This window comes from Hypomesus transpacificus, chromosome 13, assembly GCF_021917145.1.
Source record: "Hypomesus transpacificus isolate Combined female chromosome 13, fHypTra1, whole genome shotgun sequence".
Classification (NCBI taxonomy): domain Eukaryota; kingdom Metazoa; phylum Chordata; class Actinopteri; order Osmeriformes; family Osmeridae; genus Hypomesus; species Hypomesus transpacificus.
Window position 1 is genome coordinate 6,774,763 of NC_061072.1, and position 21,178 is coordinate 6,795,940.

General features: G+C 51.4%; 1 protein-coding gene across 3 annotated transcripts; it reads right to left on the reverse strand.

Annotated features, from left to right (window-relative positions):
• Positions 1–1,532: 1,532 nt before the first annotated feature.
• On the reverse strand, positions 1,533–21,021 carry llgl2 (LLGL scribble cell polarity complex component 2). Of its 3 annotated transcripts, XM_047032115.1 has the most exons (27): positions 20,791–21,020; positions 13,872–13,986; positions 13,096–13,193; positions 12,347–12,428; positions 12,050–12,165; positions 10,805–10,963; positions 10,427–10,589; positions 9,836–9,968; positions 9,688–9,742; positions 9,231–9,385; positions 8,792–9,003; positions 8,535–8,602; positions 8,261–8,414; positions 7,943–8,047; positions 7,407–7,502; positions 6,654–6,850; positions 6,389–6,536; positions 6,112–6,259; positions 5,776–5,892; positions 5,475–5,641; positions 4,968–5,232; positions 4,699–4,858; positions 4,553–4,581; positions 4,067–4,114; positions 2,994–3,036; positions 2,827–2,888; positions 1,533–2,742 (listed from the first exon to the last, which is right to left on the reverse strand). In XM_047032115.1, the coding sequence occupies exons 2-27, from the start codon at positions 13,944–13,946 to the stop codon at positions 2,738–2,740; spliced, it is 3,060 nt and encodes a 1,019-aa protein (XP_046888071.1). In that variant the 5' UTR covers positions 13,947–13,986; positions 20,791–21,020; the 3' UTR covers positions 1,533–2,737. The 3 variants fall into 3 exon arrangements, with proteins under 3 accessions (XP_046888071.1, XP_046888069.1, XP_046888072.1); XM_047032113.1 differs by having other exon boundaries at positions 6,112–6,536; positions 20,791–21,021; XM_047032116.1 differs by lacking the exon at positions 4,067–4,114.
• Between the last annotated feature and the right edge of the window lie 157 nt (positions 21,022–21,178).

Consider the following 21,178-nt stretch of genomic DNA (forward strand, 5'->3'; position numbering starts at 1 on the left):
TGAAACAATCCCACAAACCGCAACAACGAGGGCTCTAACCGTTCATCGCAACCACACGATGTAAACACCTGCAGGATGGTTCGCCCCCCCTCCCCCCTCCTGTGAGCTCATTCGAGCCAGCCGTCTAAACGGCACAACTGTCTCTGGCTAACTCTATCATCTAAACGTTGTCACGTAGCTATAGTGTGTGTGTGCTCTCTCTCTGCAGGGGTTCAGCAGGGTGATATAGCTTACCTGGCTTCTCAGGTGTGGCCTCGGCATGCTGGGGGTCCGAAAAGTGTCCCTGCTGGTCCTGCAGACCCGGTGTCATTGATCCACACAAACATGCTTAGAGAGATTTGGGGTAGACCCCCTCCCTCCCCACACACCCACTCACAAATAATACAAAGGCCTCCCCCCCACACACACAGAACACCAACCCACAAATATGACAAAGGCCTAAACACAGACACACACACACACACAACCACACACACACATGCATGATGCATTTGAATAATTGAACCTACTTTGGCAGGCCAAACAGTTCAACAGCTATTCATATGGCCAGCTGGTGAATGCTGGATAGGAAATGAGATAGGCAGTGGGGAGTGACTGACAATAGATGTTGATAGATGAGAGAGAAAGAGGGAGGGAGTGGAAGAGAGTTACATCACTCCAGGTCTGTGAGATTCCGTCAGAGTGTTCTGGAATGCTGGTAACAGGTTCTCAATTTTCCATTAAAAAACAAAGCACAACTTTTCGCCAACTTCTTCTGTGCATCAACGTGTCACAGTACAATGTAGTGGTACTCTCTTCAGTCCAGGGGGATTTGAACCTGTGACCTACAGTCAAAGGCCCTAACCACCAAAACACACCCACCCCAGATGGTAACAGAGACGCTAAAACTGATAATTTTCCTTCTCTATATTCTAATACTATACTCTATCTGCTTTTCCAAGTATGAGGGAGGCGTATGCTAGCTAGTGCAACCCCAGCCCCATGTGTCCAGGTAGGTCAGGTTGCAGCTGAGCGATTGTGCCCAGGGTGATTAACAGACAAAGCTTCTCTCCATAATACATGAGTAGAACCGTTGGCTGTGCTTGTATGACAGCTGATATCTACTTTACCCACTTCAGCAAACCAGCACCTCTTTCGCCCGCACACAGCCCCCCCCCCCCCCCCCCCCCCCCCCCCCCCCCCCCCCCCCCCCCCCCTTCTTCCCAGACACTCATGAATACATACATTATTCTCGGGAATGTATAGACTGAACATCTACTCTATGAATAACTACTTTATGAATATTTGAATAATGTACGGTAAAAAATCAATGATCAGTGGTGCATAGGTCTAACAGTATTTTCACTGGAGTCAAGTTAATTTGTAGTTGGTGGTATATATACACATATATCTATGATATTCTTTGTACTTTTTAGTATGAATTTCTGAACAGTTCTATAGCTAAATATTTATTACCTGGATGTCTACTATGCAAAGAAAAAGGAAACGTAAGTAAACGAGAGCATGAATGAAATAAAACACTGACACAGATACTCGTGAAAAAACATTGTAATGTTCCAGCAGGACACAGTGTAGTGTGAAGTTACAAATCAAAAATTAGGGTTCTCATACTTGACATTCACTACAAAAATATATTCTAGGCCGAAGATGCTACAAAATACCCAGCATTTTTGGAAAAATGTACCAAAATATTTCCTTGTAAGATCAGACTGTTGCAGCCAACCCCGGTTAAAATAGACCCACTGTCAGCACAGATTCATATACATATATATTAAACATTTGACTACAATATCTTAAAATTACATTCCTAAATTACAATATTCATAGCTGGCATAAAAAAAAGGCTTAGATACAAACTTTTTTTTCCAAAAAACTCGAGGCCCACAGGAAGTTGTTGCCCTAGAAAGTACAGCATTGTGAACTTCATAACAGGGGAAGAAGTACCTACAGCGGGTTATAACAGGTTATACCAGTTCAATGCATGGACGGTAGAGGCGGGGGTCTGTTGTGACGTGGCGTTCTCGCTGACTACACACATCACCGGTTCTCTACAGAGGACTTAGCGGTTAGCTGGAGGACTCTGGATGTGGATCTGTCTGCTTCTGCATCCAGGTGGAAACCACCGGAAGGCTTCGTAGTCGTTCGCAGAGCTTGCTCTTTCGCCCCTAACAAAGTCTTGTCAGCATTAATAAACAGCTCCTTGGGATAAACCCCGCTGAATGTTTTCAAGGTTTCTGAGGTTTCAGCGAGTCAAATTTAAAATAGCAGGTGCTAATCGCAGGTAGAAATTAAATTACAAAAAATTACAAAAACAAAGAATAAAATCATGATAGTGATACAGGACGATACACGCTGTGGAATGTCCGTGTCATTTAATGGCTTCCGATAAAAAACAACCCCTCTCCTTCTGGTGTTTTGTGGGGTTTGGAGGCAGCTTCCGCTGGTCGCCAGGTAACAGCAGCTGACTTAGGCACAGGTGGTGGTAGTTCCCTCCATAGGCACACCGAGGGACCTCGAACAGCTTCCCCTCACACAGGTCCCACCCACGGCTGGGTCCCCCCAGCCAGCAGGCCTCAGGGCTGGGGGAGTGGCTTTGTGTGAGCAGGAAGGGGGTCTGCAGGGTCAGGGGTCAGTAGTGGTAGTAGTAGCAGTAGTGTGGGCGTGGTGAGGGGGGGGGGGGGGGCATGGCTGGAAGACTCCAACACGCCTCAGGCACGGGGGGTTGGGGGGGAATGCGTTAGTCTGGGAGAGGAGACACGTCAGGTTAGTGTCGATTTACACAGCATTATGTCATCATCATCCATCATCATCATAAGATCAGCTCACCTCCATTGCTCAGCAACTTCTCTCCAGACAGAGAGCTCTTCACATTGTTCTCCAAAAACGTCCTGTGGGACACGCACACACGGACAGACACAAACAGGCATTAACATCACCATGGCGCCCGTCTTCAGTGACAAGGCGAGGGTGAGGTCAGGTGATGGTCTACTCACGTGTGGTCTCCTTCTAGAGACTTCTGGATCTCCTGGAGCACACCTGCCCAGGAAAACACGCCGTCAACATTCTGACACCACAACAACAACAACACAACACAACCCAGGCTCTCCAGAAAAACAACACTGGTACTACAACACTACAGACTGAATACACTACACACAAAACTGAAATTAATCTGCATAATACAAACAGTCCCCTTCAGGAATCCATCAACTAGAAGTGTGATCTTATCGGATCAATAAAACAAATCAAAAACAATAATCCATAATCACAGCACTCTGCCATGTCAGGGTTAAGATGGGAAGTGGTGACATGTGCGATGACATCACGGGGGATGTAGAGACCTCGGCTGATGTGACTCCGCCCATGCCGGGTGTGACTCCGCCCCTCCTGGACCCGTCTGTTTGACCAGGTCAGGAGCCGTGGCAACAGACAAAGCCAGCGAACTTACAGAGCTTTGCAGCGGCCGTGAGTGTTGGTAGTCAGGGGATGAGTGGTGATGACAGTTCATACGAGTCAGCACATTTCACACAATCTAAATGTTACTGTCTCTTATCTGTGGTTAAGGTTAAGGACTACAGGGTTAGGTCTAAAAAGGTGAAGATTAGGTCTATAGGTGAATATGGGTTTAAATGCTGTTAGGGTAGATCTATAGGTTAAGGTTAGGTCTACAGGTGAAGGTTAGGTCTACGTTAAGGTTAGGTCTACAGATGAAGGTTAGGGTTCGGTCTGCAGGTTAAGGTTTGGTCTACAGATGAAGGTTAGGGTTAGGTCTACAGGTGAGGGTTAAGGCTAGGTCTACAGGTTAGGGTTAAGGTTTGTTCTACAGATTAGGGTTTGTTCTACAGATTAGGGTTAGGTCTACAGATTAGGGTTAGGTCTACAGGTTAGGGTTAGGTCTACAGATTAGGGTTAGGTCTACAGATTAGGGTTAGGTCTACAGATTAGGGTTAGGTCTACAGATTAGGGTTAGGTCTACAGATTAGGGTTAGGTCTACAGATTAGGGTTAGGTCTACAGATTAGGGTTAGGTCTACAGGGTTAGGGTTTGTTCTATATGGAGTACTCACTCTCGTCATTCAGCAAAGCATGCTCCATAATACGCCTAGCAGCACTCTCTGGAAGACACGGGCAGCAAGCAGTCAGCTTGACAACACTACTCACACACACACACACACTGCCCGCAAACACTGTGCCTGCGTGTGTGTGTGGAGACAGGCAGGTTGGCAGTACATTGACACAAGCAGACCGTTATAACACCTAACAGAGAGCTCCATGAGTATGTGTAGACCTGGCGTGTGTGTGCGTTTGAGATATGAGCGAGCGATGCTTCCGTGAACACCTTCACATGAGTTCATATGCTCAGTTAGGCATTAACATGCACGTGTGTTAAGGTACTGTATGTTGGGTTAGGGTTTTTGTGTTTAACCAGGTCAGACTGTTGAGGTGAAAACGGGAGATCTGGCCAGAAGCCAAACAGAGAAACAGCAGAACGTTCTCATTTAAAGCAGTGCGCACAAGCACAGGCAAAACACACACACACACACACTCTTTACCTGGATCATCACTGTTCCTCCTGGAGTTTCTGTAATGACAAGAAGTCGAACAAAGAACCAGTGTTTAAACACCCACGTAAGTTTGCATGTTTGTGTGTGTGTGTGTGTGTGTGTGTGGCGGGGGCGGGGCGGGTGTGTATGCGTACCTGTGCTCGGCGGACGCCCCGTCGGGCTGCACGCGGGGCTGGGGCGGCGAGGAGGAGGAGGAGGAGGAGGAAGGCAGCTCCACCAGAGAGCGAGGCTCCACCACGCAGCGAGCCGACAGGGAGAAGCGCTCAAACTCGGACGGAGAGATGAGATAGAACCCTGGAGGAGAGACCAGTTGGAGAGGAGGGTTGGAGTGAGCGTGTGTGTCAGTGTGTGCGTGAATGAGGGTGTGTGTGTGTGTGTGTGTGCGTGCGTGCGTGCGTCTCACCCTGGCCGTGCTTGGTGAACACGCAGGAGGCGATGCCACTGACGTCTTCTCGGCGGACGCAGGGGTAGCGCACCTGCACCTTCAGGCCCGGCAGCGACACCACCTGCAGGTCCCCCTGGTTGGTCAGGACCACCAGGCCGCTCTCGCCGTAGTCCTCCGATTGGCTGCTGACAAACCAGGCCACGCCCACGCGCCGCACCCGCGAGCCGTCGGTGGCGGTGAGTTTCAGCTTCATCTTGGCGCTCACCTTTGGCAAGCTGAAAACCTACACACACACACACACACACACACACAGTCATCCACATGAAAATAACCTTCATTAAAGTGTCATATGCAAAAGGCGCAGTGTGGCATGTGTTAGTTTGTGTATGTACAGTATGTGTGTCTGTTCTATCTGTGCAGTACATGTGTGTAAGTGCATCTGTGTGTGTGTGTGTGTGTATAAATAGATCTGTTTGTGTGTGTGTGTCTGTATATATCAAAGTGTATGTGTGTGTGTGTATCCACCTTGAACTGCTCCTCAGACACGACGAGCAGGTGGTGTGTGCCCTGCATGTCGGGCGAGCGGGCCAGGTCGTGGGCCACCTCCAGGGGCTCGGGGAGGGGGCTGCCCCGGCCGTCCAGCACGGCCAGACCCACCACCGGGGCCCGGTGCATCAGCTGGATCTCCTTAGCTGGGGGGACGGGGGATGGAGAGAGATAAGAGTGTGTGAGAGAGAGAGAGAGTGTGAGTGAGTGAGAGAAGGTGTGCGTGTGTGCGAGTGAGTGTGAAAAAGACTGTGTGCGTGAGTGAATGTGTGTGTCTCACCAGGATGTGCCGTGACGGGGTCCTCTGTTCTGCGCTCCGTAGGCGGGAGGCGGAGCATGTAGGCAAATACAGAGCCGCCATTGGTCCCTGCCCACAGAGAGGGCGTGCTGTGGGAGCCTACAGGGGAGGAGTCAACACAGTGAGAGAGTGAGTGTTAGCGAGAGAGGAGAGGGGAGAGTGTTAGTGAGAGAGAGTGTTAGCGAGAGAGAGAGAGAGAGAGAGAGAGAGAGAGAGAGTGTTAGCGAGAGAGAGAGAGAGAGTGTTAGCGAGAGAGAGAGAGAGAGAGAGAGAGAGTGTTAGCGAGAGAGAGAGAGAGAGAGAGAGAGAGACACTCACTGTCGGAGAGGAAGGTGTCGGCAAAGTAGAGCGTGCGGACGAGGCCGGTGAAGGAGTCATCGGAGGAGCGGGCTTCGATCTTCCTCTGGACGGGAGCCAGCTCCATCTCAGCCAGCTCCGCCTCCAGGCGAGCGTTAGCCTCCTGCACCTGGGGGCAGAGAAGAAGAACAAGAGGAGGAGTCAACATCGCAATGATTTTCTTGGCACGGTACGTGCTTGCTAGTGTGTGTGTGTGTGTGTAGGAGTGTGTGTGTGTGTGTGAGTGTGAGAGAGAGACCTTGGAGGCATGGTTGACGTGGTGCTTGCGCAGGGACACCCTGCTCCTCCTGATCCTCCTGAAGGACTGGCGCAGGGACTTCTTGATGCTCTTCACCCGGGACAGAGGGCCCTCCATGGCCAGCTGGTCACTGGGGTTCAGGGTGCACCTGAAGGACCACACACACACACACACACACACATGCTTAGACACACACGCGCTTAGATACGTTCATATTCACACAGCAGGGAGCAGGACATGCACACACACACACACACACCCCTACCTGACCAGGACGATGTTCCTCTGCTGGTAGTCATGGAGGCCGAAGCCGTGGCTGGTGCCGAAGGCCAGCAGCCTCCAGTCAGAGTGCAGGGTGAGGGCCGTGACCACGGCCGGGGGCTGGCACTGCACCAGGCAGCAGGGCTGGAACCCTGCCGGGAACAGGACGGGCTCCTCCTTCACGTCCAGACGGGTGTGGCCCTGGGGGGGGGGGGTGGGGGGTGGGAGACATGTCCTTTGAAAGAATCCACAAGCTCTTCCTGTGATTATGACCTGAATCATCAGTGATCGTAAGACTACAGCACAGTCCAGTATATGTAGTCCAGTCCAGTATATGTAATCCAGTCCAGTATATACAGTCCAGTCCAGTATATGTAGTCCAGTCCAGTATATGTAATCCAGTCCAGTATATACAGTCCAGTCCAGTATATGTAGTCCAGTCCAGTATATACAGTCCAGTCCAGTATATACAGTCCAGTACAGTATATATACAGTCCAGTCCAGTATATACAGTCCAGTCCAGTATATATAGTCCAGTCCAGTATATAAAGTCCAGTCCAGTATATGTAGTCCAGTCCAGTATATGTAGTCCAGTCCAGTATATGTAGTCCAGTCCAGAATATACAGTCCAGTCCAGTATATATATAGTCCAGTCCAGTATATACAGTCCAGTCCAGTATATACAGTCCAGTCCAGTATATATATAGTCCAGTCCAGTATATATACAGGGTAGTCCAGTCCAGTATACAGGGCGTACCTTCCAGCGGAATCCTTCCTGCCCCTGCAGCAGGTCAGCTACCTTCGCTTCCACAGTCTGTTCTGCCTCCTCGTCGTTCAGCTCCAACACCAGGATCTGGAAGGGGGGAGGAGGGGGGGGGGGGGGGAAATACGAGGGAGGGGGGGGGGTGGAGAGAGAGATGGGGAGAGGCAGGCGGAGAAGGGGGTAGGAGGAAATGTAAGTGGAGGCAGCGATGACATTAGACACTTTGGATTCATACAAAATCCTACAATAACAGAATACTGCTATTGCAGTACTATATTGAGTGGGTGTTTGGGGGGGAGGGGACTGTCATTGTACGGCAGTACAGGTCACTAGCCACCAGGGGGAGCAGTGCCATCTGGTCTGCAAGCGTCTGGTCTCATGTGTGACAGGTCGGGCGTGTGGGTCTCTCCAAATAGGACAAAGGTGTCTGGTCTCTCCTACTACAGGACAGGCGTGGGGTCTCTCCTATGTTGACCGGTGAAGGGCGTAGGTCTCTCCTACAGGGCAGGTGAGGCGTGTGGATGTCTCACCTGTCCGGCGGTGCCGGCGACGGCCAGGTATCCACTGTACTTGCAGAGGTGGATCTTCTGGATGCCCAGGCGGGGGTCGTCGCTGTAGGGGTCGAAACAGCCCACCTGCAGAGAGACAGCAGCAGGTCAGAGGTCGCGACCCTCACCCCCTCCTGGTCTAGGAAGGAAGGAAGGAAGGAGAGAGGCAGGGAGAAAACATGGCGGGAGGGCGGGAGAGAGAGGGGGTGCGTGTGTGGGGACGATGTGTTGTATGTGTGGGCCCCCGTTGAAAGACACACACCCCAAACTCTCCTCACACACACGCACGCACACACACACCTTCCTGAAGGGGGGCCACTCTCCCTCGGAGCCTTGGTTCATGTTGTCGTTGGGGTCGGCGTCGGTGTGGAACACCCCTGCTGTGCTCAGCTTGTACATGGGGTACAGACACACGCCCGACGCGTCCCAGAAACGAACCGTCCCGTCCTCGTGTCTGCGCACACACACACACAGGTAGAGACGATTAAAGATGGTGTTTGTGTGGGGTTTTGGAGGTGTGCGTATAGTGTATGTCTGAGGGTGGCGTGTGATGTGGGGCGGTGAGTGTACTGACCCAGTGAGCAGCAGGTCTCTCTGGGGAGAGTCCGGAGCCAGGTTCTGCCCTCCCGTGATTGGCCACGGCTGGGAGGAGAGAGAGACAGACAGAGAGAGAGAAGGACGATTATCGAGAAGAATCATCCGCTCTCTCTGGTCGGGCTCTCCAGTGAGCGGGCCCCCGCTTGATCCGGGGGCAGCACTCACTGGGCGTGCCGTGGCTGTGTGCACACCCAAGTTTTAAAGTCGTGTGTGTGTGTGTGTGTGGAGATCCACCTTCTGGGAGTAGTGAGTGTTCTGCAGCTGGCCGGCAGCCTGCAGCCTCTCCCACAGCTTGAGGGGGATGGCGGAGGCGTGGTGGGAGCAGGTGATGGCCGAGCAGTGGAGGGGCACCAGGTACGGGGTCTGGATCACCGGCCAGCCCTCCGTCTGGAGGTCCACCACCACCAGCTCCTCCTCCACCAGCACCACCAGCGCACTGGGGTCACCTGGGGGGAGGCGGGGAGGGGGCGAGGGGGCCGACGTGTGAAGGGCGGAGAAGGACAAAGAGAGGAAGGAGAAGAGAACATAAATAGGGGAAGGGGAAGTGTGTGTGTGTCCGTGTGTGTGTTTGTGTGCGTGTCCCTGTGTGTGTGTGAGTGTGTCCCTGTGTTTGTGTGCGTGTGTGTGTCCCTGTGTGTGTGTGTCCCTGTGTGTGTGTGTGTGTGTCGCTCACCGGTGTGCCGGGGCCCGTCTCGGATGACAAAGTAGTCGATGATCCTGGAAGTGAAGTCCAGCGCCACGTGGGTCTTGTTGTGGATCACACTGATGCAGTGTCTGTCGCCGTAGCTGGCCCGGGGCATGCCTCCGCTGAACAGTAGGAAGGGAGGCCTGCGCGCACACACACACACGCGCACACACACACACAAAGCAAACAGGACATACACACAGAGAGACCCAGGTAAACACCCTGTGACAAACTGTATTTGCAGAGTGATTCATGTATACTGGAATGGGGAATGTTGGTTAAACATTACAGCAGTGGGGCAGAGAGACGCCCCTGGTACGAAACTGAGACCGGAGAATGTACAAGATGGAGAAGGATGAAAGAAAGAGATTCCGAGTGAGATAAAGTGAAAGAGAGATGCAAAGAGACAAAACCAGTGAGAGACAGAGAGAGATTGAGAGCTTACCCTTGTTCTGTGGGTAGCTGGATGATCTTAGAGATAGCCTTACAGGGGAAGTGACCTGAAGGGGAACCAAGCAAAGATTCAGTTACCTCACTGAGATCACTCTCTCTCTCTCACTCACACACACACACACACACACACACACACTCACCATAGGGAGTGTCTGACTTGTCCTCCTCCTCCTCGGTGTCCTCCCCACCCACCGTCCACCGACAGTAGCTGCCGTCGCTATGGGAACTCAGGACATGGCCGCCGTCCTCGGTCCACCACACGCTCTCCAGTTGCTGTGGGGGGGAGAAAACAGGACCTCAGGTCCGATCCCCTCAGTCCAAACCTAACCCTAACCTGTCCAGACCAGATCCTACCCCGTCCGGACCAGATCCTAACCCGTCCAGACCAGATCCTACCCCGTCCGGACCAGATCCTACCCCGTCCAGACCAGATCCTACCCCGTCCGGACCAGATTCTACCCCGTCCGGACCAGATCCTAACCCGTCCAGACCAGATCCTACCCCGTCCGGACCAGATCCTACCCCGTCCGGACCAGATCCTAACCCGTCCAGACCAGATCGTAACTTGTCCAGACCAGATCCTACCCTGCCCAGACCAGATCCTAACCCGTCCGGACCAGATCCTAACCCGTCCGGACCAGATCCTAACCCGTCCAAACCAGATCCTAACCCGTCCGGACGACGCCCCGGTAGGTTCCCCCCCTGCAGGTCTTCCCCCTGCAGGTCCTCACCTGCGTGGCGGGGATGTGCTGCACGGCACACTGCTTCTCCAGGTCCCACACCACCATGAGGCCTCGCCCGTAGCCCAGGAGCACCTGCTGGGGGTTCAGGGGGTTCTCCTGCAGAGACTCCACGTGCTCCAGGCTTCTGCGGCCCACGTAGTCTTCTGGTACACTGGTGAGGGGGGGGGAGGGTGAGGTATTCTTTATTTTTGTTGACGTGTTTACAGTAGCTTTATTTGTGCATGTGTGTTACCTTGCCAGTAGGTGTGTGTGTGTGTACAGGTGTTTACCACTGTGTGTGTGTGTGTGTGTATTTAGAGTTGTACGTGTGTGTATGAGTTTGTACCTGTAAGTGAGTGAGTGCGCGTGCGTGTGAGAGAGTCCTACCTGGAGGTGACGTTCTCCAGGCTGATGTTCCTCTCCTCCAGCTCCCTGAAGCCAGGCACCTCCACCACAAACACGTGGCCCCCCTCCGTCCCCAGCAGCAGCAGCTCCCCGGAGGAGTGGGCCAGCACCGCCGTCACCCTCGTCACACTGGGGGGGGCTCTGGGGAGGGGGGGGAGAGACAGACACAGGAGAGAGAGAGAGACACAGGAGAGAGAGAGAGAGAGAGAGAGACAGACACAGGAGAGAGAGACACAGGAGAGAGAGAGAGACACAGGAGAGAGAGAGAGACACAGGAGAGAGAGAGAGAGAGAGAGACACACACGAGAGAGAGAGAGAGACACAGGAGAGAGAGAGAGACACACAGGAGAGAGAGAGAGACACAGGAGAGAGAGAGAGACACACAGGAGAGAGAGAGAGAGACAGGAGAGAGAGAGAGAGAGAGAGAGACAGACACAGGAGAGAGACACAGGAGAGAGAGAGAGACACAGGAGAGAGAGAGAGAGAGAGAGAGAGAGAGAGAGACAGGAGAGAGAGAGACACAGGAGAGAGAGAGAGAGAGACAGACACAGGAGAGAGAGAGAGACACAGGAGAGAGAGAGACACAGGAGAGAGAGAGAGACACAGGAGAGAGAGAGAGACACAGGAGAGAGAGAGAGACACAGGAGAGAGAGAGACACAGGAGAGAGAGAGAGACACAGGAGAGAGAGAGAGAGAGACAGGAGAGAGAGAGACAGACACAGGAGAGAGAGAGAGACACAGGAGAGAGAGAGAGACAGACACAGGAGAGAGAGAGAGCGAGACCAAAAAAAAAACAGACACAGGAGAGAGACACAGGAGAGAGAGAGAGACACAGGAGAGAGAGAGAGAGAGAGAGACAGGAGAGAGAGAGACACAGGAGAGAGAGAGAGAGAGACAGACACAGGAGAGAGAGAGAGACACAGGAGAGAGAGAGACACAGGAGAGAGAGAGAGACACAGGAGAGAGAGAGAGACACAGGAGAGAGAGAGAGACACAGGAGAGAGAGAGACACAGGAGAGAGAGAGACAGACACAGGAGAGAGAGAGAGAGAGAGACAGGAGAGAGAGAGACAGACACAGGAGAGAGAGAGAGAGACACAGGAGAGAGAGAGAGACAGACACAGGAGAGAGAGAGAGCGAGACCAAAAAAAATACTTACAAGTTGTTTTGGTGGAAGGTCCAGTGTGCGTCTGTGTCATGTCTGTGTGTGTCCGTGTGCGAGTCTCACCCCGGTGGTCCTGTGAGTGTGAAGCGTCCGATCTCCAGCAGCTCAGACACGCCATGATGAGCCCTCAGCGTCCACATGTGGAGACTGTTGTCATCGAGCAGCGTCACCAGTTCCACCTGCACAGCAGAAGCACCAAAACCCCACCAAGGAACATGACGACACAAGATCAAATCCAAAGGGTTTGTGGGTGTTTAGTCTCTCTAATGTGTAAAGATGTGTGTGTAAAGATGTGTGTGTGTGTGTGTGTGTGCGCGTGTCCCTCTGTAGTATATGGTGTGTGCATGCTTGTCCACTTACCTGGTGTGGCAGGAAGTGCACCTGTGTTACTGTGGCGTTCTCGTCGTGCAGACCCATGAACTCTACACCTGGAGCCCCATACCTGCACACTGGTCAAGGAATACTCATAGACGACATAGATATACACAACATAGATACACGCTACATACCTGGACACTGGTCAAGGAATAATGATACACACACACACACAATTTCATACCTGACCATGGGTGAAAGACTACCACTACGACTACAGCAACACACTACACACACACCACAACAATAATTGCCGTGACCTTCTAAACAATTGTGCAGTCTGCCAAGAGACAGATCCTGACAAGAATGGGGCAGTGTGCTGTAGCTGTGGGTCAGTCTGGGGATGAGCCCTCACTCTTCAACTGTCCTGATGTGTGTTATTACAGCTGGGACAATCCCACGCATTGTATGAATGAGAGACAACATTATCCCACACATCGTATGAATGAGAGACAACATTATCACTGTGCAGGCGTGTGTGAGAGAATGAGAGGAGGGTACCGACTGGCTCCAGGACACAGTCAATGAGCTGGATTGTGTTTCAAACCTAGGCAGAGATCTCTCTCTCTCTCCCTTCACACAGTCTCCTACACCCACTGTTCCAGGTAAGCGTGGGTTTAATAACTGTGCGTTTTCCTTGAGCCACACACACACACACACACCCTCCACTCTCTCACACACACACACTCTCTCTCTCTCTCTAGCACACACACACACACAGAGGAGGAGGATACAGCTTGATGGCTCCAGAGCGTGTTCCTATGGCCAGCAGCTGCAGGGAGGGGCTGAAGCCCAGAGCGCTGGGCTGGTGAGGGAAGCCATGCTCCACCGTCTGGGGGAGAGAGAGGTGGGGGAGAGACAGAACAAGAATGAGAGAGAGAGGGCACCTTGTTGAAGTGAGAGAGAGAGAGAGAGCAGCTACCTTGTTGAAGTGGTAGAGAGAGAGAGAGAGATTAGCTACCTTGTTGAAGTGGTAGAGAGAGAGAGCAGCTACCTTGTTGAAGTGGTAGAGAGAGAGCAGCTACCTTGTTGAAGTGGTAGAGAGAGAGAGCAGCTACCTTGTTGAAGTGGTAGAGAGAGAGAGCAGCTACCTTGTTGAAGTGGTAGAGAGAGAGAGCAGCTACCTTGTTGAAGTGGTAGAGAGAGAGAGCAGCTACCTTGTTGAAGTGGTAGAGAGAGAGCAGCTACCTTGTTGAAGTGGTAGAGAGAGAGAGCAGCTACCTTGTTGAAGTGGTAGAGAGAGAGCAGCTACCTTGTTGAAGTGGTAGAGAGAGAGAGCAGCTACCTTGTTGAAGTGGTAGAGAGAGAGCAGCTACCTTGTTGAAGTGGTAGAGAGAGAGAGCAGCTACCTTGTTGAAGTGGTAGAGAGAGAGCAGCTACCTTGTTGAAGTGGTAGAGAGAGAGAGCAGCTACCTTGTTGAAGTGGTAGAGAGAGAGCAGCTACCTTGTTGAAGTGGTAGAGAGAGAGAGCAGCTACCTTGTTGAAGTGGTAGAGAGAGAGAGCAGCTACCTTGTTGAAGTGGTAGAGCTCTTGTTTGAGGCGTTCTCTCTGGGTCTCGTGGCCATGTCTCCTGAACCTCTTCATCCTCTACTCCAGACAACTCTCTCTCTGCTGCCCACACACCCTGGGAGAGAGAGAGAGGCAGAAAGAGAGAAAGAGAGAGAGAGAGAGAGAGAGAGAGAGAGAGAGAGAGAGAGAGAGAGAGAGAGAGAGAGAGAGAGAGAGAAAGAAAGAGAGAGGGGGGACAGACACAAAGAAGAGTCAATCCAGTTGAAAGAGAAGAGCCTCTTGCAGCCCCTACGTGAGCACTGCAGGGAGGAGGAGACACTGTGCGCCTGGAGACCCCGAGCTCTCCAAACAGCAACGAGGAAGTCACCATCCAATCAGAAATGAACAGGTGGAAAACAGGGACCTAGTGGAATCTACGCTGATGTGGACTGTCAGTGTGTGTGTGTCATCTCTGTGTCATTTTAGTCACATGCACACACAGACGCGCGAGCGAGCACACACACACACATTTCCTGATCTCAGAGTAGGCAGCGTTCTGCTTAGAGAGGGCAGAGGGTCAGAGACCTAAATAAAGAGACCATTGTTCTATCACACTCTCTCATGCACGCACGCGCACACGCACAGCTGATGAAACCACCTGTTGCAGAGAACTTGTTTCTAAAAGGAGGCCACTTCAGAGAAAAGAAGGGAAAGATAAGGGGGAAGGGATGAGAGATGAGAGGAGGGAGGTGGAGGATGAGAGAAAAGACACCTTTGACACCTTTCCTTGCCGACGTGACCGACAAAACCCTGTGGTTCTCTCGACGGACCCGACATCCCACCACAGACTTCCTCACCCCCGCCCCCGCATCCCACCCCAGCCCCAGGCTCTCAGCCTCTAAAGGTAGGCCCCCTGCCTAACCCTGGCCCCCAGCCTCATCCACCCCTAAATTCCAGCCTCGTCTCATTGAGCAACACCCAAAAATGCCAGCAGACAATCCCAGCCCCTCAAAACCAGAAAACCCCAATTACTCGCTGGAGGAAACTCCCAAAGCGCAGAGCTTTAGAACTCATAGGCTTCACCCGTGATGGGAAGAGCACAGCTTCCTTTGACTGCAGGTTCAAATCCCCCCCGTACGGTCCCTTTGGATAAAAGCAACTGGTGTTCTGAACACATGATTATTAGGCTGTAGAAGACACGTTCTCTCTGGGAACTTGTCTTTCTATTTGGGAAGTGCAAACACAGGGTTTGTGCCGGTTACAGGTGCCGATATGGGGAAATCGGTCACGCCCTCTGTGACACCACGTCTAGATGACTATACCCGATTATTTGAACTATTAATATTTGAGGTGTGTGTGGGGGGGGGGGGGGGGGGGGGGGGAGTTGGCAAGCCTGGAGGGTTTATTAGACATGACACAAAGCTTGCAGCGTGTGAGGCGTGATTCATAACATTCCGTCTGATCCGACTCACACAGCCCGGCCGGCTGAGGAGACGGGAGAGGGCCTTCTGTCAGGCTGGTGTGAGTCGTGTGTGAGTCACTGGCCGGGCTCACACGCCGTTGCCTCCACTCCGGCGGGCGGGCTTCCTCACCTGAGGAGAGCTTCTGCCGCCGGCTTTGGGAGAGGCTCCCTAGACGGCAGCACCCTGACACGGCTCGCTGCGTCCCCTCGTTTGGCGCGTTCGCCTCAGGTCAAGTCGTGGTTACAAATGTTGCCCGGGGAACGGCGGACGTTGCCAACGTCCACACTCTCAGGATAAGAGTATTAACACACACACACAAATATCACACGCACACCGCGCTCGTAAGTGCCGTTATATCTCTCTCACGCGCACACAATGAGGGGGAAATGAGTTCATCAAACGAAAACATTGAGGTCGTTTCCTCATCCGTGCGTCCTGCCCCGCCAGTATTGTGTTCGTCTGGGTCGACGCCTGGCCACGCGTGCTGAAACGCCCCTGCTTTCCTCCTCGTTCACGCTGGACTCTCGCACTGCGCGGCACACAGCTCGGCACACAGCTCGGCCAGCCGGACCCCCTTATTGAGCGGAGCCTCCGTGTTCCTGAAAGCCCCAGCTGGGCAGGTACAGCTGGAGGACGCCACAGAGAGCTGTCCACTCTGACCGCACGGTCAGACTCCTACAGTATACCTCCCTGCTACTACCTACTGACACACACACACACACACACACACACAGTAGACCTTGGATTTGAGGCTAATATGCTACAGACCCCCACCCCCCCACACCGTACCCTCTCAACAAAATCATCAAAACTCATTTTAAAGTACTGAGTGAAGGCGGGCTGGTGTTCTCACGGTGAATTGCAGGACAGTTCGTGACGGGTCTGGTACTGTCAATGATTACACAAGCAAGGCTGCAGTCAGTCAGTTTTGGTGGGAAATCATGCGGAATATACTGTATGTTGCACGCACGCACGCACACACTTTCTCCTTTCTGCCCAAGTCAATTCCATGTCTGTGCCAACTTTCATGGCGAATAAAAAACCTTTCTGATTCAACCGCATTAGCCTTCACAGGCAGAGCCACATGGTAAACATTCTAGAAACTTCCCAAACTGCCGAGGTGTTTTCTAAACAACCTGCGCACCGACAGGACCAGGCAGGCCGGCTGATGTTATTCTGAAGAAGCCCAAGACACGGACGACTTCTGCTCAACAACAAACAGAACAGTATCCCGGGAACTCCAGTTGAAAATGTAGAAATGACCTTGAAGGATGAACACGCAAGCACACATGGACCGACTCATGTACACGCACACACTATTTGATCAGTTGTGAGATCATTTATGTACCAAAGTAGTACTCGCTAGCTAGAGCCATTATATTCACCTGTAATATCAACAAGCACAAGAGTTGAACACACAAACACACACAAACCAAACATAAATAATGTGCCGTGTGTTCATTCAGCCAACAATTCGATCAAAAGCAAGGGGCTCGCTCATTCTCGCCGTAAAGCATTACTGAATTGAATTTAGTGTCCGGAGAGGGGACATCGGATCTGCATTCAAACGCTCTACCACCGAGCGCCACCCGTCATCCCCCACAGGAACCGAAACCACCAGAAGTGGTTGTGAATGCGGCGAAAACCGACCCCGTGTCGAAATCCGCGGGAGTCGTGGGAGTTTTGTGACGTCACCAGAATTCCCGGCATTCCATCGCCGCACATCTTCAGGAGGTGAGTGAGGTGCCACGGACGAGTCCGGACAGGCAGCCTTCTGGATCGCACATACACACGGACACACACACACACACACTCTCCTCCCTCGGCGACAGCCAAACAACCACGCCAGCGTACTACGGCAGACAGACTGGCCGGGAAATGCCTGGCATCTCAAACATGCTACTTATGTCCTAAGCTTATGCAATCACTCAGTGTCGCAGCAGGCGCTTGAAGAAAACAGAAGGAGAAAAAAAAACGAATGAACTAAAAAGCATGATGGGAGTCGTGCTTATAAGCACCTCCCCTGTAAACGGGCTGATGAGTCAAAACAAACGGCGTGTTCCAGTGGAGGAGTGCAGTGTTGAGAGCTGGTGCTACACACACACACACACACACACACACGCACACACAACCGGCTAAGTGACTACAGAAAGCAACCAAGAGCCAAAGACCGCCAAGGTGTTTGCCAGCGTGGCTTGTGATTATGACAACACTCATGAGTAAGGGTGTGGCAAGACACACCCTCTCTCTCTTTCTCTCTTGCCCTCCATCTCTCCCTCCCTCCCTCCCTCCCTCCCTCCCTGTTGTCTTCCTTCTCTAATTTCATGCAGGTAGGTTACAGTTAGTCGTCGACTTCCTGTATCCATGTAAAGGACATCCTCAAGGTCCCCTGTTAGTCTTTCAATGACAGCATGTTTAAAGACAGCAGACCCCCATCCCACTGAATCACTGACTTCTGTCCAAACGTTCCTAAATCAAGGAAATAAGCCCTCGGTTGAGATGTTCCGGAAATCAAAACATTATTCGTAGAGCCCTTTTTCAAACTATTTCACGGACAGCTTCACAGACGCCCAAAAGATCGGCACCTATGTCCAACTGAAACCTCTCCGAAACAGAAGAGAAAATAGCCCTCACCAAGATCCGATGTTATCGCTGACAGTAAACAAACCGTTTACAGTAAACAAACCGTTTACAGTAAACAAACCGTCAGAGGATGCTATCGACCGGGCGATGCAGGCCATCAGGGCAGGCTGTCCGGCATCCTGACCCTGACGGTATAGCTCGAGGCTAGGGGCATGTGACTGAACACCACAAGGTCCCAGGTTCAAATCTCCCCTGGACTGTAAGTCGCTTTGGATGAAACGGTCAGCGAAATAAATGTGAAAAGGGTTGTAAACCTTTTCATAGGGAGTCAGATGGCTGAGCGGTGAGGGAGTCGGGCTAGTAATCAGAAGGTTGCCGGATCGATTCCCCGCCGTGCAAAATGACATTGCCATATGACATTGTGTCCACTTTACCCTACTTGCTTCGGGGGGGAATGTCCCTGTACTTACTGTAAGTCGCTCTGGATAAGAGTGTCTGCTAAATGACTAAATGTAAACAAATGCAGCGAGTGAGAAGGGGAAGTACTGCAGCATTCTCTGGGGCTATTCTCAGTGATGGTGACGATGACTCCTGTCAAACTCACATCGAAATCCCCTTCTGGTGCACGACATCCCGATGAGGAAGGAAACTGGCACAGGTGTAGCTCCGTGGTTAGAGCTTACGCCGGGAAAGCGAGAGGTCGCCGATTCAAATCCCCCCCTCTGTACGTTGTGGATTAACGGTTCTGCCACATGAACACATTAGTATTATTATAGACGGTAGTGGGGCGGGGGTTCAAGAGTCTGAACGTAGCACAGCAGGAGGCCAACACAGCGGATTGAGATGCACCCCCAATGCTGTGGCTCTCTGCCGCCTCCCTCCAACAGCAGGACGGAGATCTTGTCAGGGGTCAGGAAGTGTCCTGCAGGATGTCAGTCCCCACCCTGACAAATCTATCAACAGTTATCGAACTAAACGTAACAAAAATGAAACCTAGGAGGAGAAAACCAACCTAACCTTGACATCAAATATTAGGAGGTATTAGACTACTACTAAAGCCCGAAAACGATGCCTGGTGAAAACACGATACAGATGTTTCCTACTAGTCAGCAAGCAGAGCATTGTAAACAGTTGGGTGTGGGCCTTGGATTTGATGTATGGTCGTTTCTTAAAAAGCCAGACCAACAGAAGACAATAATAGTGGTAAACAATGTTACCACGGCGCCACTTCCTCCACTGTCTTATTAACTAACCACACACAACTTCTCTTGTGCAATAATTGGTTCCACGTTACCACATGTAAAACGGGAATCAGGGGACACAATATCTAGGTTAAGAGCCACCGTATCTGCATAATAGCAAGCACAGAAGAGGTGATTAACGCGGCGTAATACATTTCAAAGTCAAAAGATTGTATGACAGAAGCTACTAAATTGCGGACTCAAGGACACAAGAGACCTTAGTTCAAATGAGTTTCACCTATCGCCGCAGCTACTCTGTGTAAAACGCCAACTCCACACATATCTAGAATTAGATACCATTGCATTAGCATTCCTCAAATGTGATAGTTATGTGCAAAATAATATTGCTTTGCCGTTTTAAACGTTGTCAAGACGAAATATTCTTCCTGAAAGGGGGCAAAGCTTCTCCTTTCTGAGAACAGCTTCAGGTGAACTATAGCAGGTCCCAGCTGTAACAGAAGAAGTGTTTGTTGTCGAGCACAATGACTTTTTGTTCGGCTGGGCACAGATGCAGGTGGGGACGGGAGAGTCAGGAGCACATCGTCCTTCAACGTTTGCATGTCCAGAAGTTGGCTACGGCTGACTTAATTTCTCTCACAGTCTGGGAGCCGTTAGTTACCTGCCACCTGCCTTTCAGATATAATAACGGCCAGCTTCGAATAGTGAGTCAGATAGATTACGGGATGTTTGCATTGGTTCTCAGGTTGTTTGCATAGGTTCTCCCGAAGAGCAAACACATGACTGTACAGAAGTGAGTCGTTCACTTCTCGTCCGTATGATGTAGATCACACCGGTTAAAAAGGAACACAGGAGTCAACCACCTAACTTTGTATGCTGCTAGGGTACAAGGTTATTGTTGTTTTGGGCATGATTTCGCTCCGAAACTGGAAAAACCGGTGTGACGGATCTAGCCGCAAAGCCCCCACGCCCCCCTCCCCAAACACAAAGACAATTACTCATTGATGAATCCGACACCGTTGTAGAGACACACCTTGCTCCAGACCGGACTCTTCTTTCCTCATGCCAAATATTTACATTTCACATGATGCAGTATCGATCGGCTTGGGTGAATCGCTGAAAACGCGATTCGTTAATTTGCCGGTTTATATGGCCCAGAACCTAAACGAGTTAACAATAAGTTAGCCAGCTAACTGGCTCGAATTAGCTTAATTATTGCTAGATAGAGCGGCACCTAAACTGTCTTTGTCGTAACGTCCATAGTACTCACAAACGACTTAACTCAGTGCTAACTACAGTAGAGATAGAGCTACCTAGCTTACACTCTTTCTCGCACTGAATAAAGTATTCAGATTGGCAGTTTGCTGCTATACTGAGTGAATGAGCTAGTGCTACTTTAGCTTTAGCATGTCGCTGGAGTCTACCAGCTTATGCTAGCACAGCTAGAGTTAGCAAGCTACACCCACAGCTAGCTAACCATGATATTCGTAGTCAGATGCGGCTGCCAACAACACCTATTCCAACGTCGTTAAGAGTTGATTATAACTTCAGATTCAGCTTTTTGGATTTAGATTGAGCTACTCAACATGACCGTCAACTACATATGTCTGCGAAATTGTTAGCTAGCTAGTCAGATGTTGTTAACAACACCTGTAGAGCCAAAGACTGAAGTGAAGAGTCGGGCCCGACTCTCACCTGACTCGAAACAGTCGTTGCCCCGGTTGTGTCCACTTTGTGCCCGCTTGTTCACCCGGGCTTGGTTGATGTCCAGTTTTGAAGTGTCACTCTCCTAAAACCAGTTCAAAACTAGTACCGCTGCAATGTTCAACGACCTGATGTTGTAGATTCGTTTAAGTGCAAGCCCAGTTCCCCTTGCTAACCAATACAGCGCATTTGCCCTCGATGTTTCCTGGACAAATCAATGGGTCTACACTCTAAACGCAAGTTGACTGGCTCATGCTACCTTTGCTGACTCCGCCTCCCGAGGAAAAAAAACATTTCCGGGATAGCTAGCTAATCATTCAATGTATGTCCATAGGTCGCTCATGTTAACCAATAACAATGGGGCTGTCTCCTTTTTGGG

Excerpts from the sequence above, each read along its gene's own strand:
- llgl2 (XM_047032113.1), bottom strand. The coding sequence starts at position 13,946 with ATGAAGAGGTTCAGGAGACATGGCCACGAGACCCAGAGAGAACGCCTC. Across the intron at positions 8,603-8,791 it reads ACACTCACTACTCCCAGAAG|CCGTGGCCAATCACGGGAGG; the intron begins GTGGATCTCCAC and ends CTCTCCTCCCAG. Across the intron at positions 7,503-7,942 it reads TCGCCGGCACCGCCGGACAG|ATCCTGGTGTTGGAGCTGAA; the intron begins GTGAGACATCCA and ends CCCCCCTTCCAG.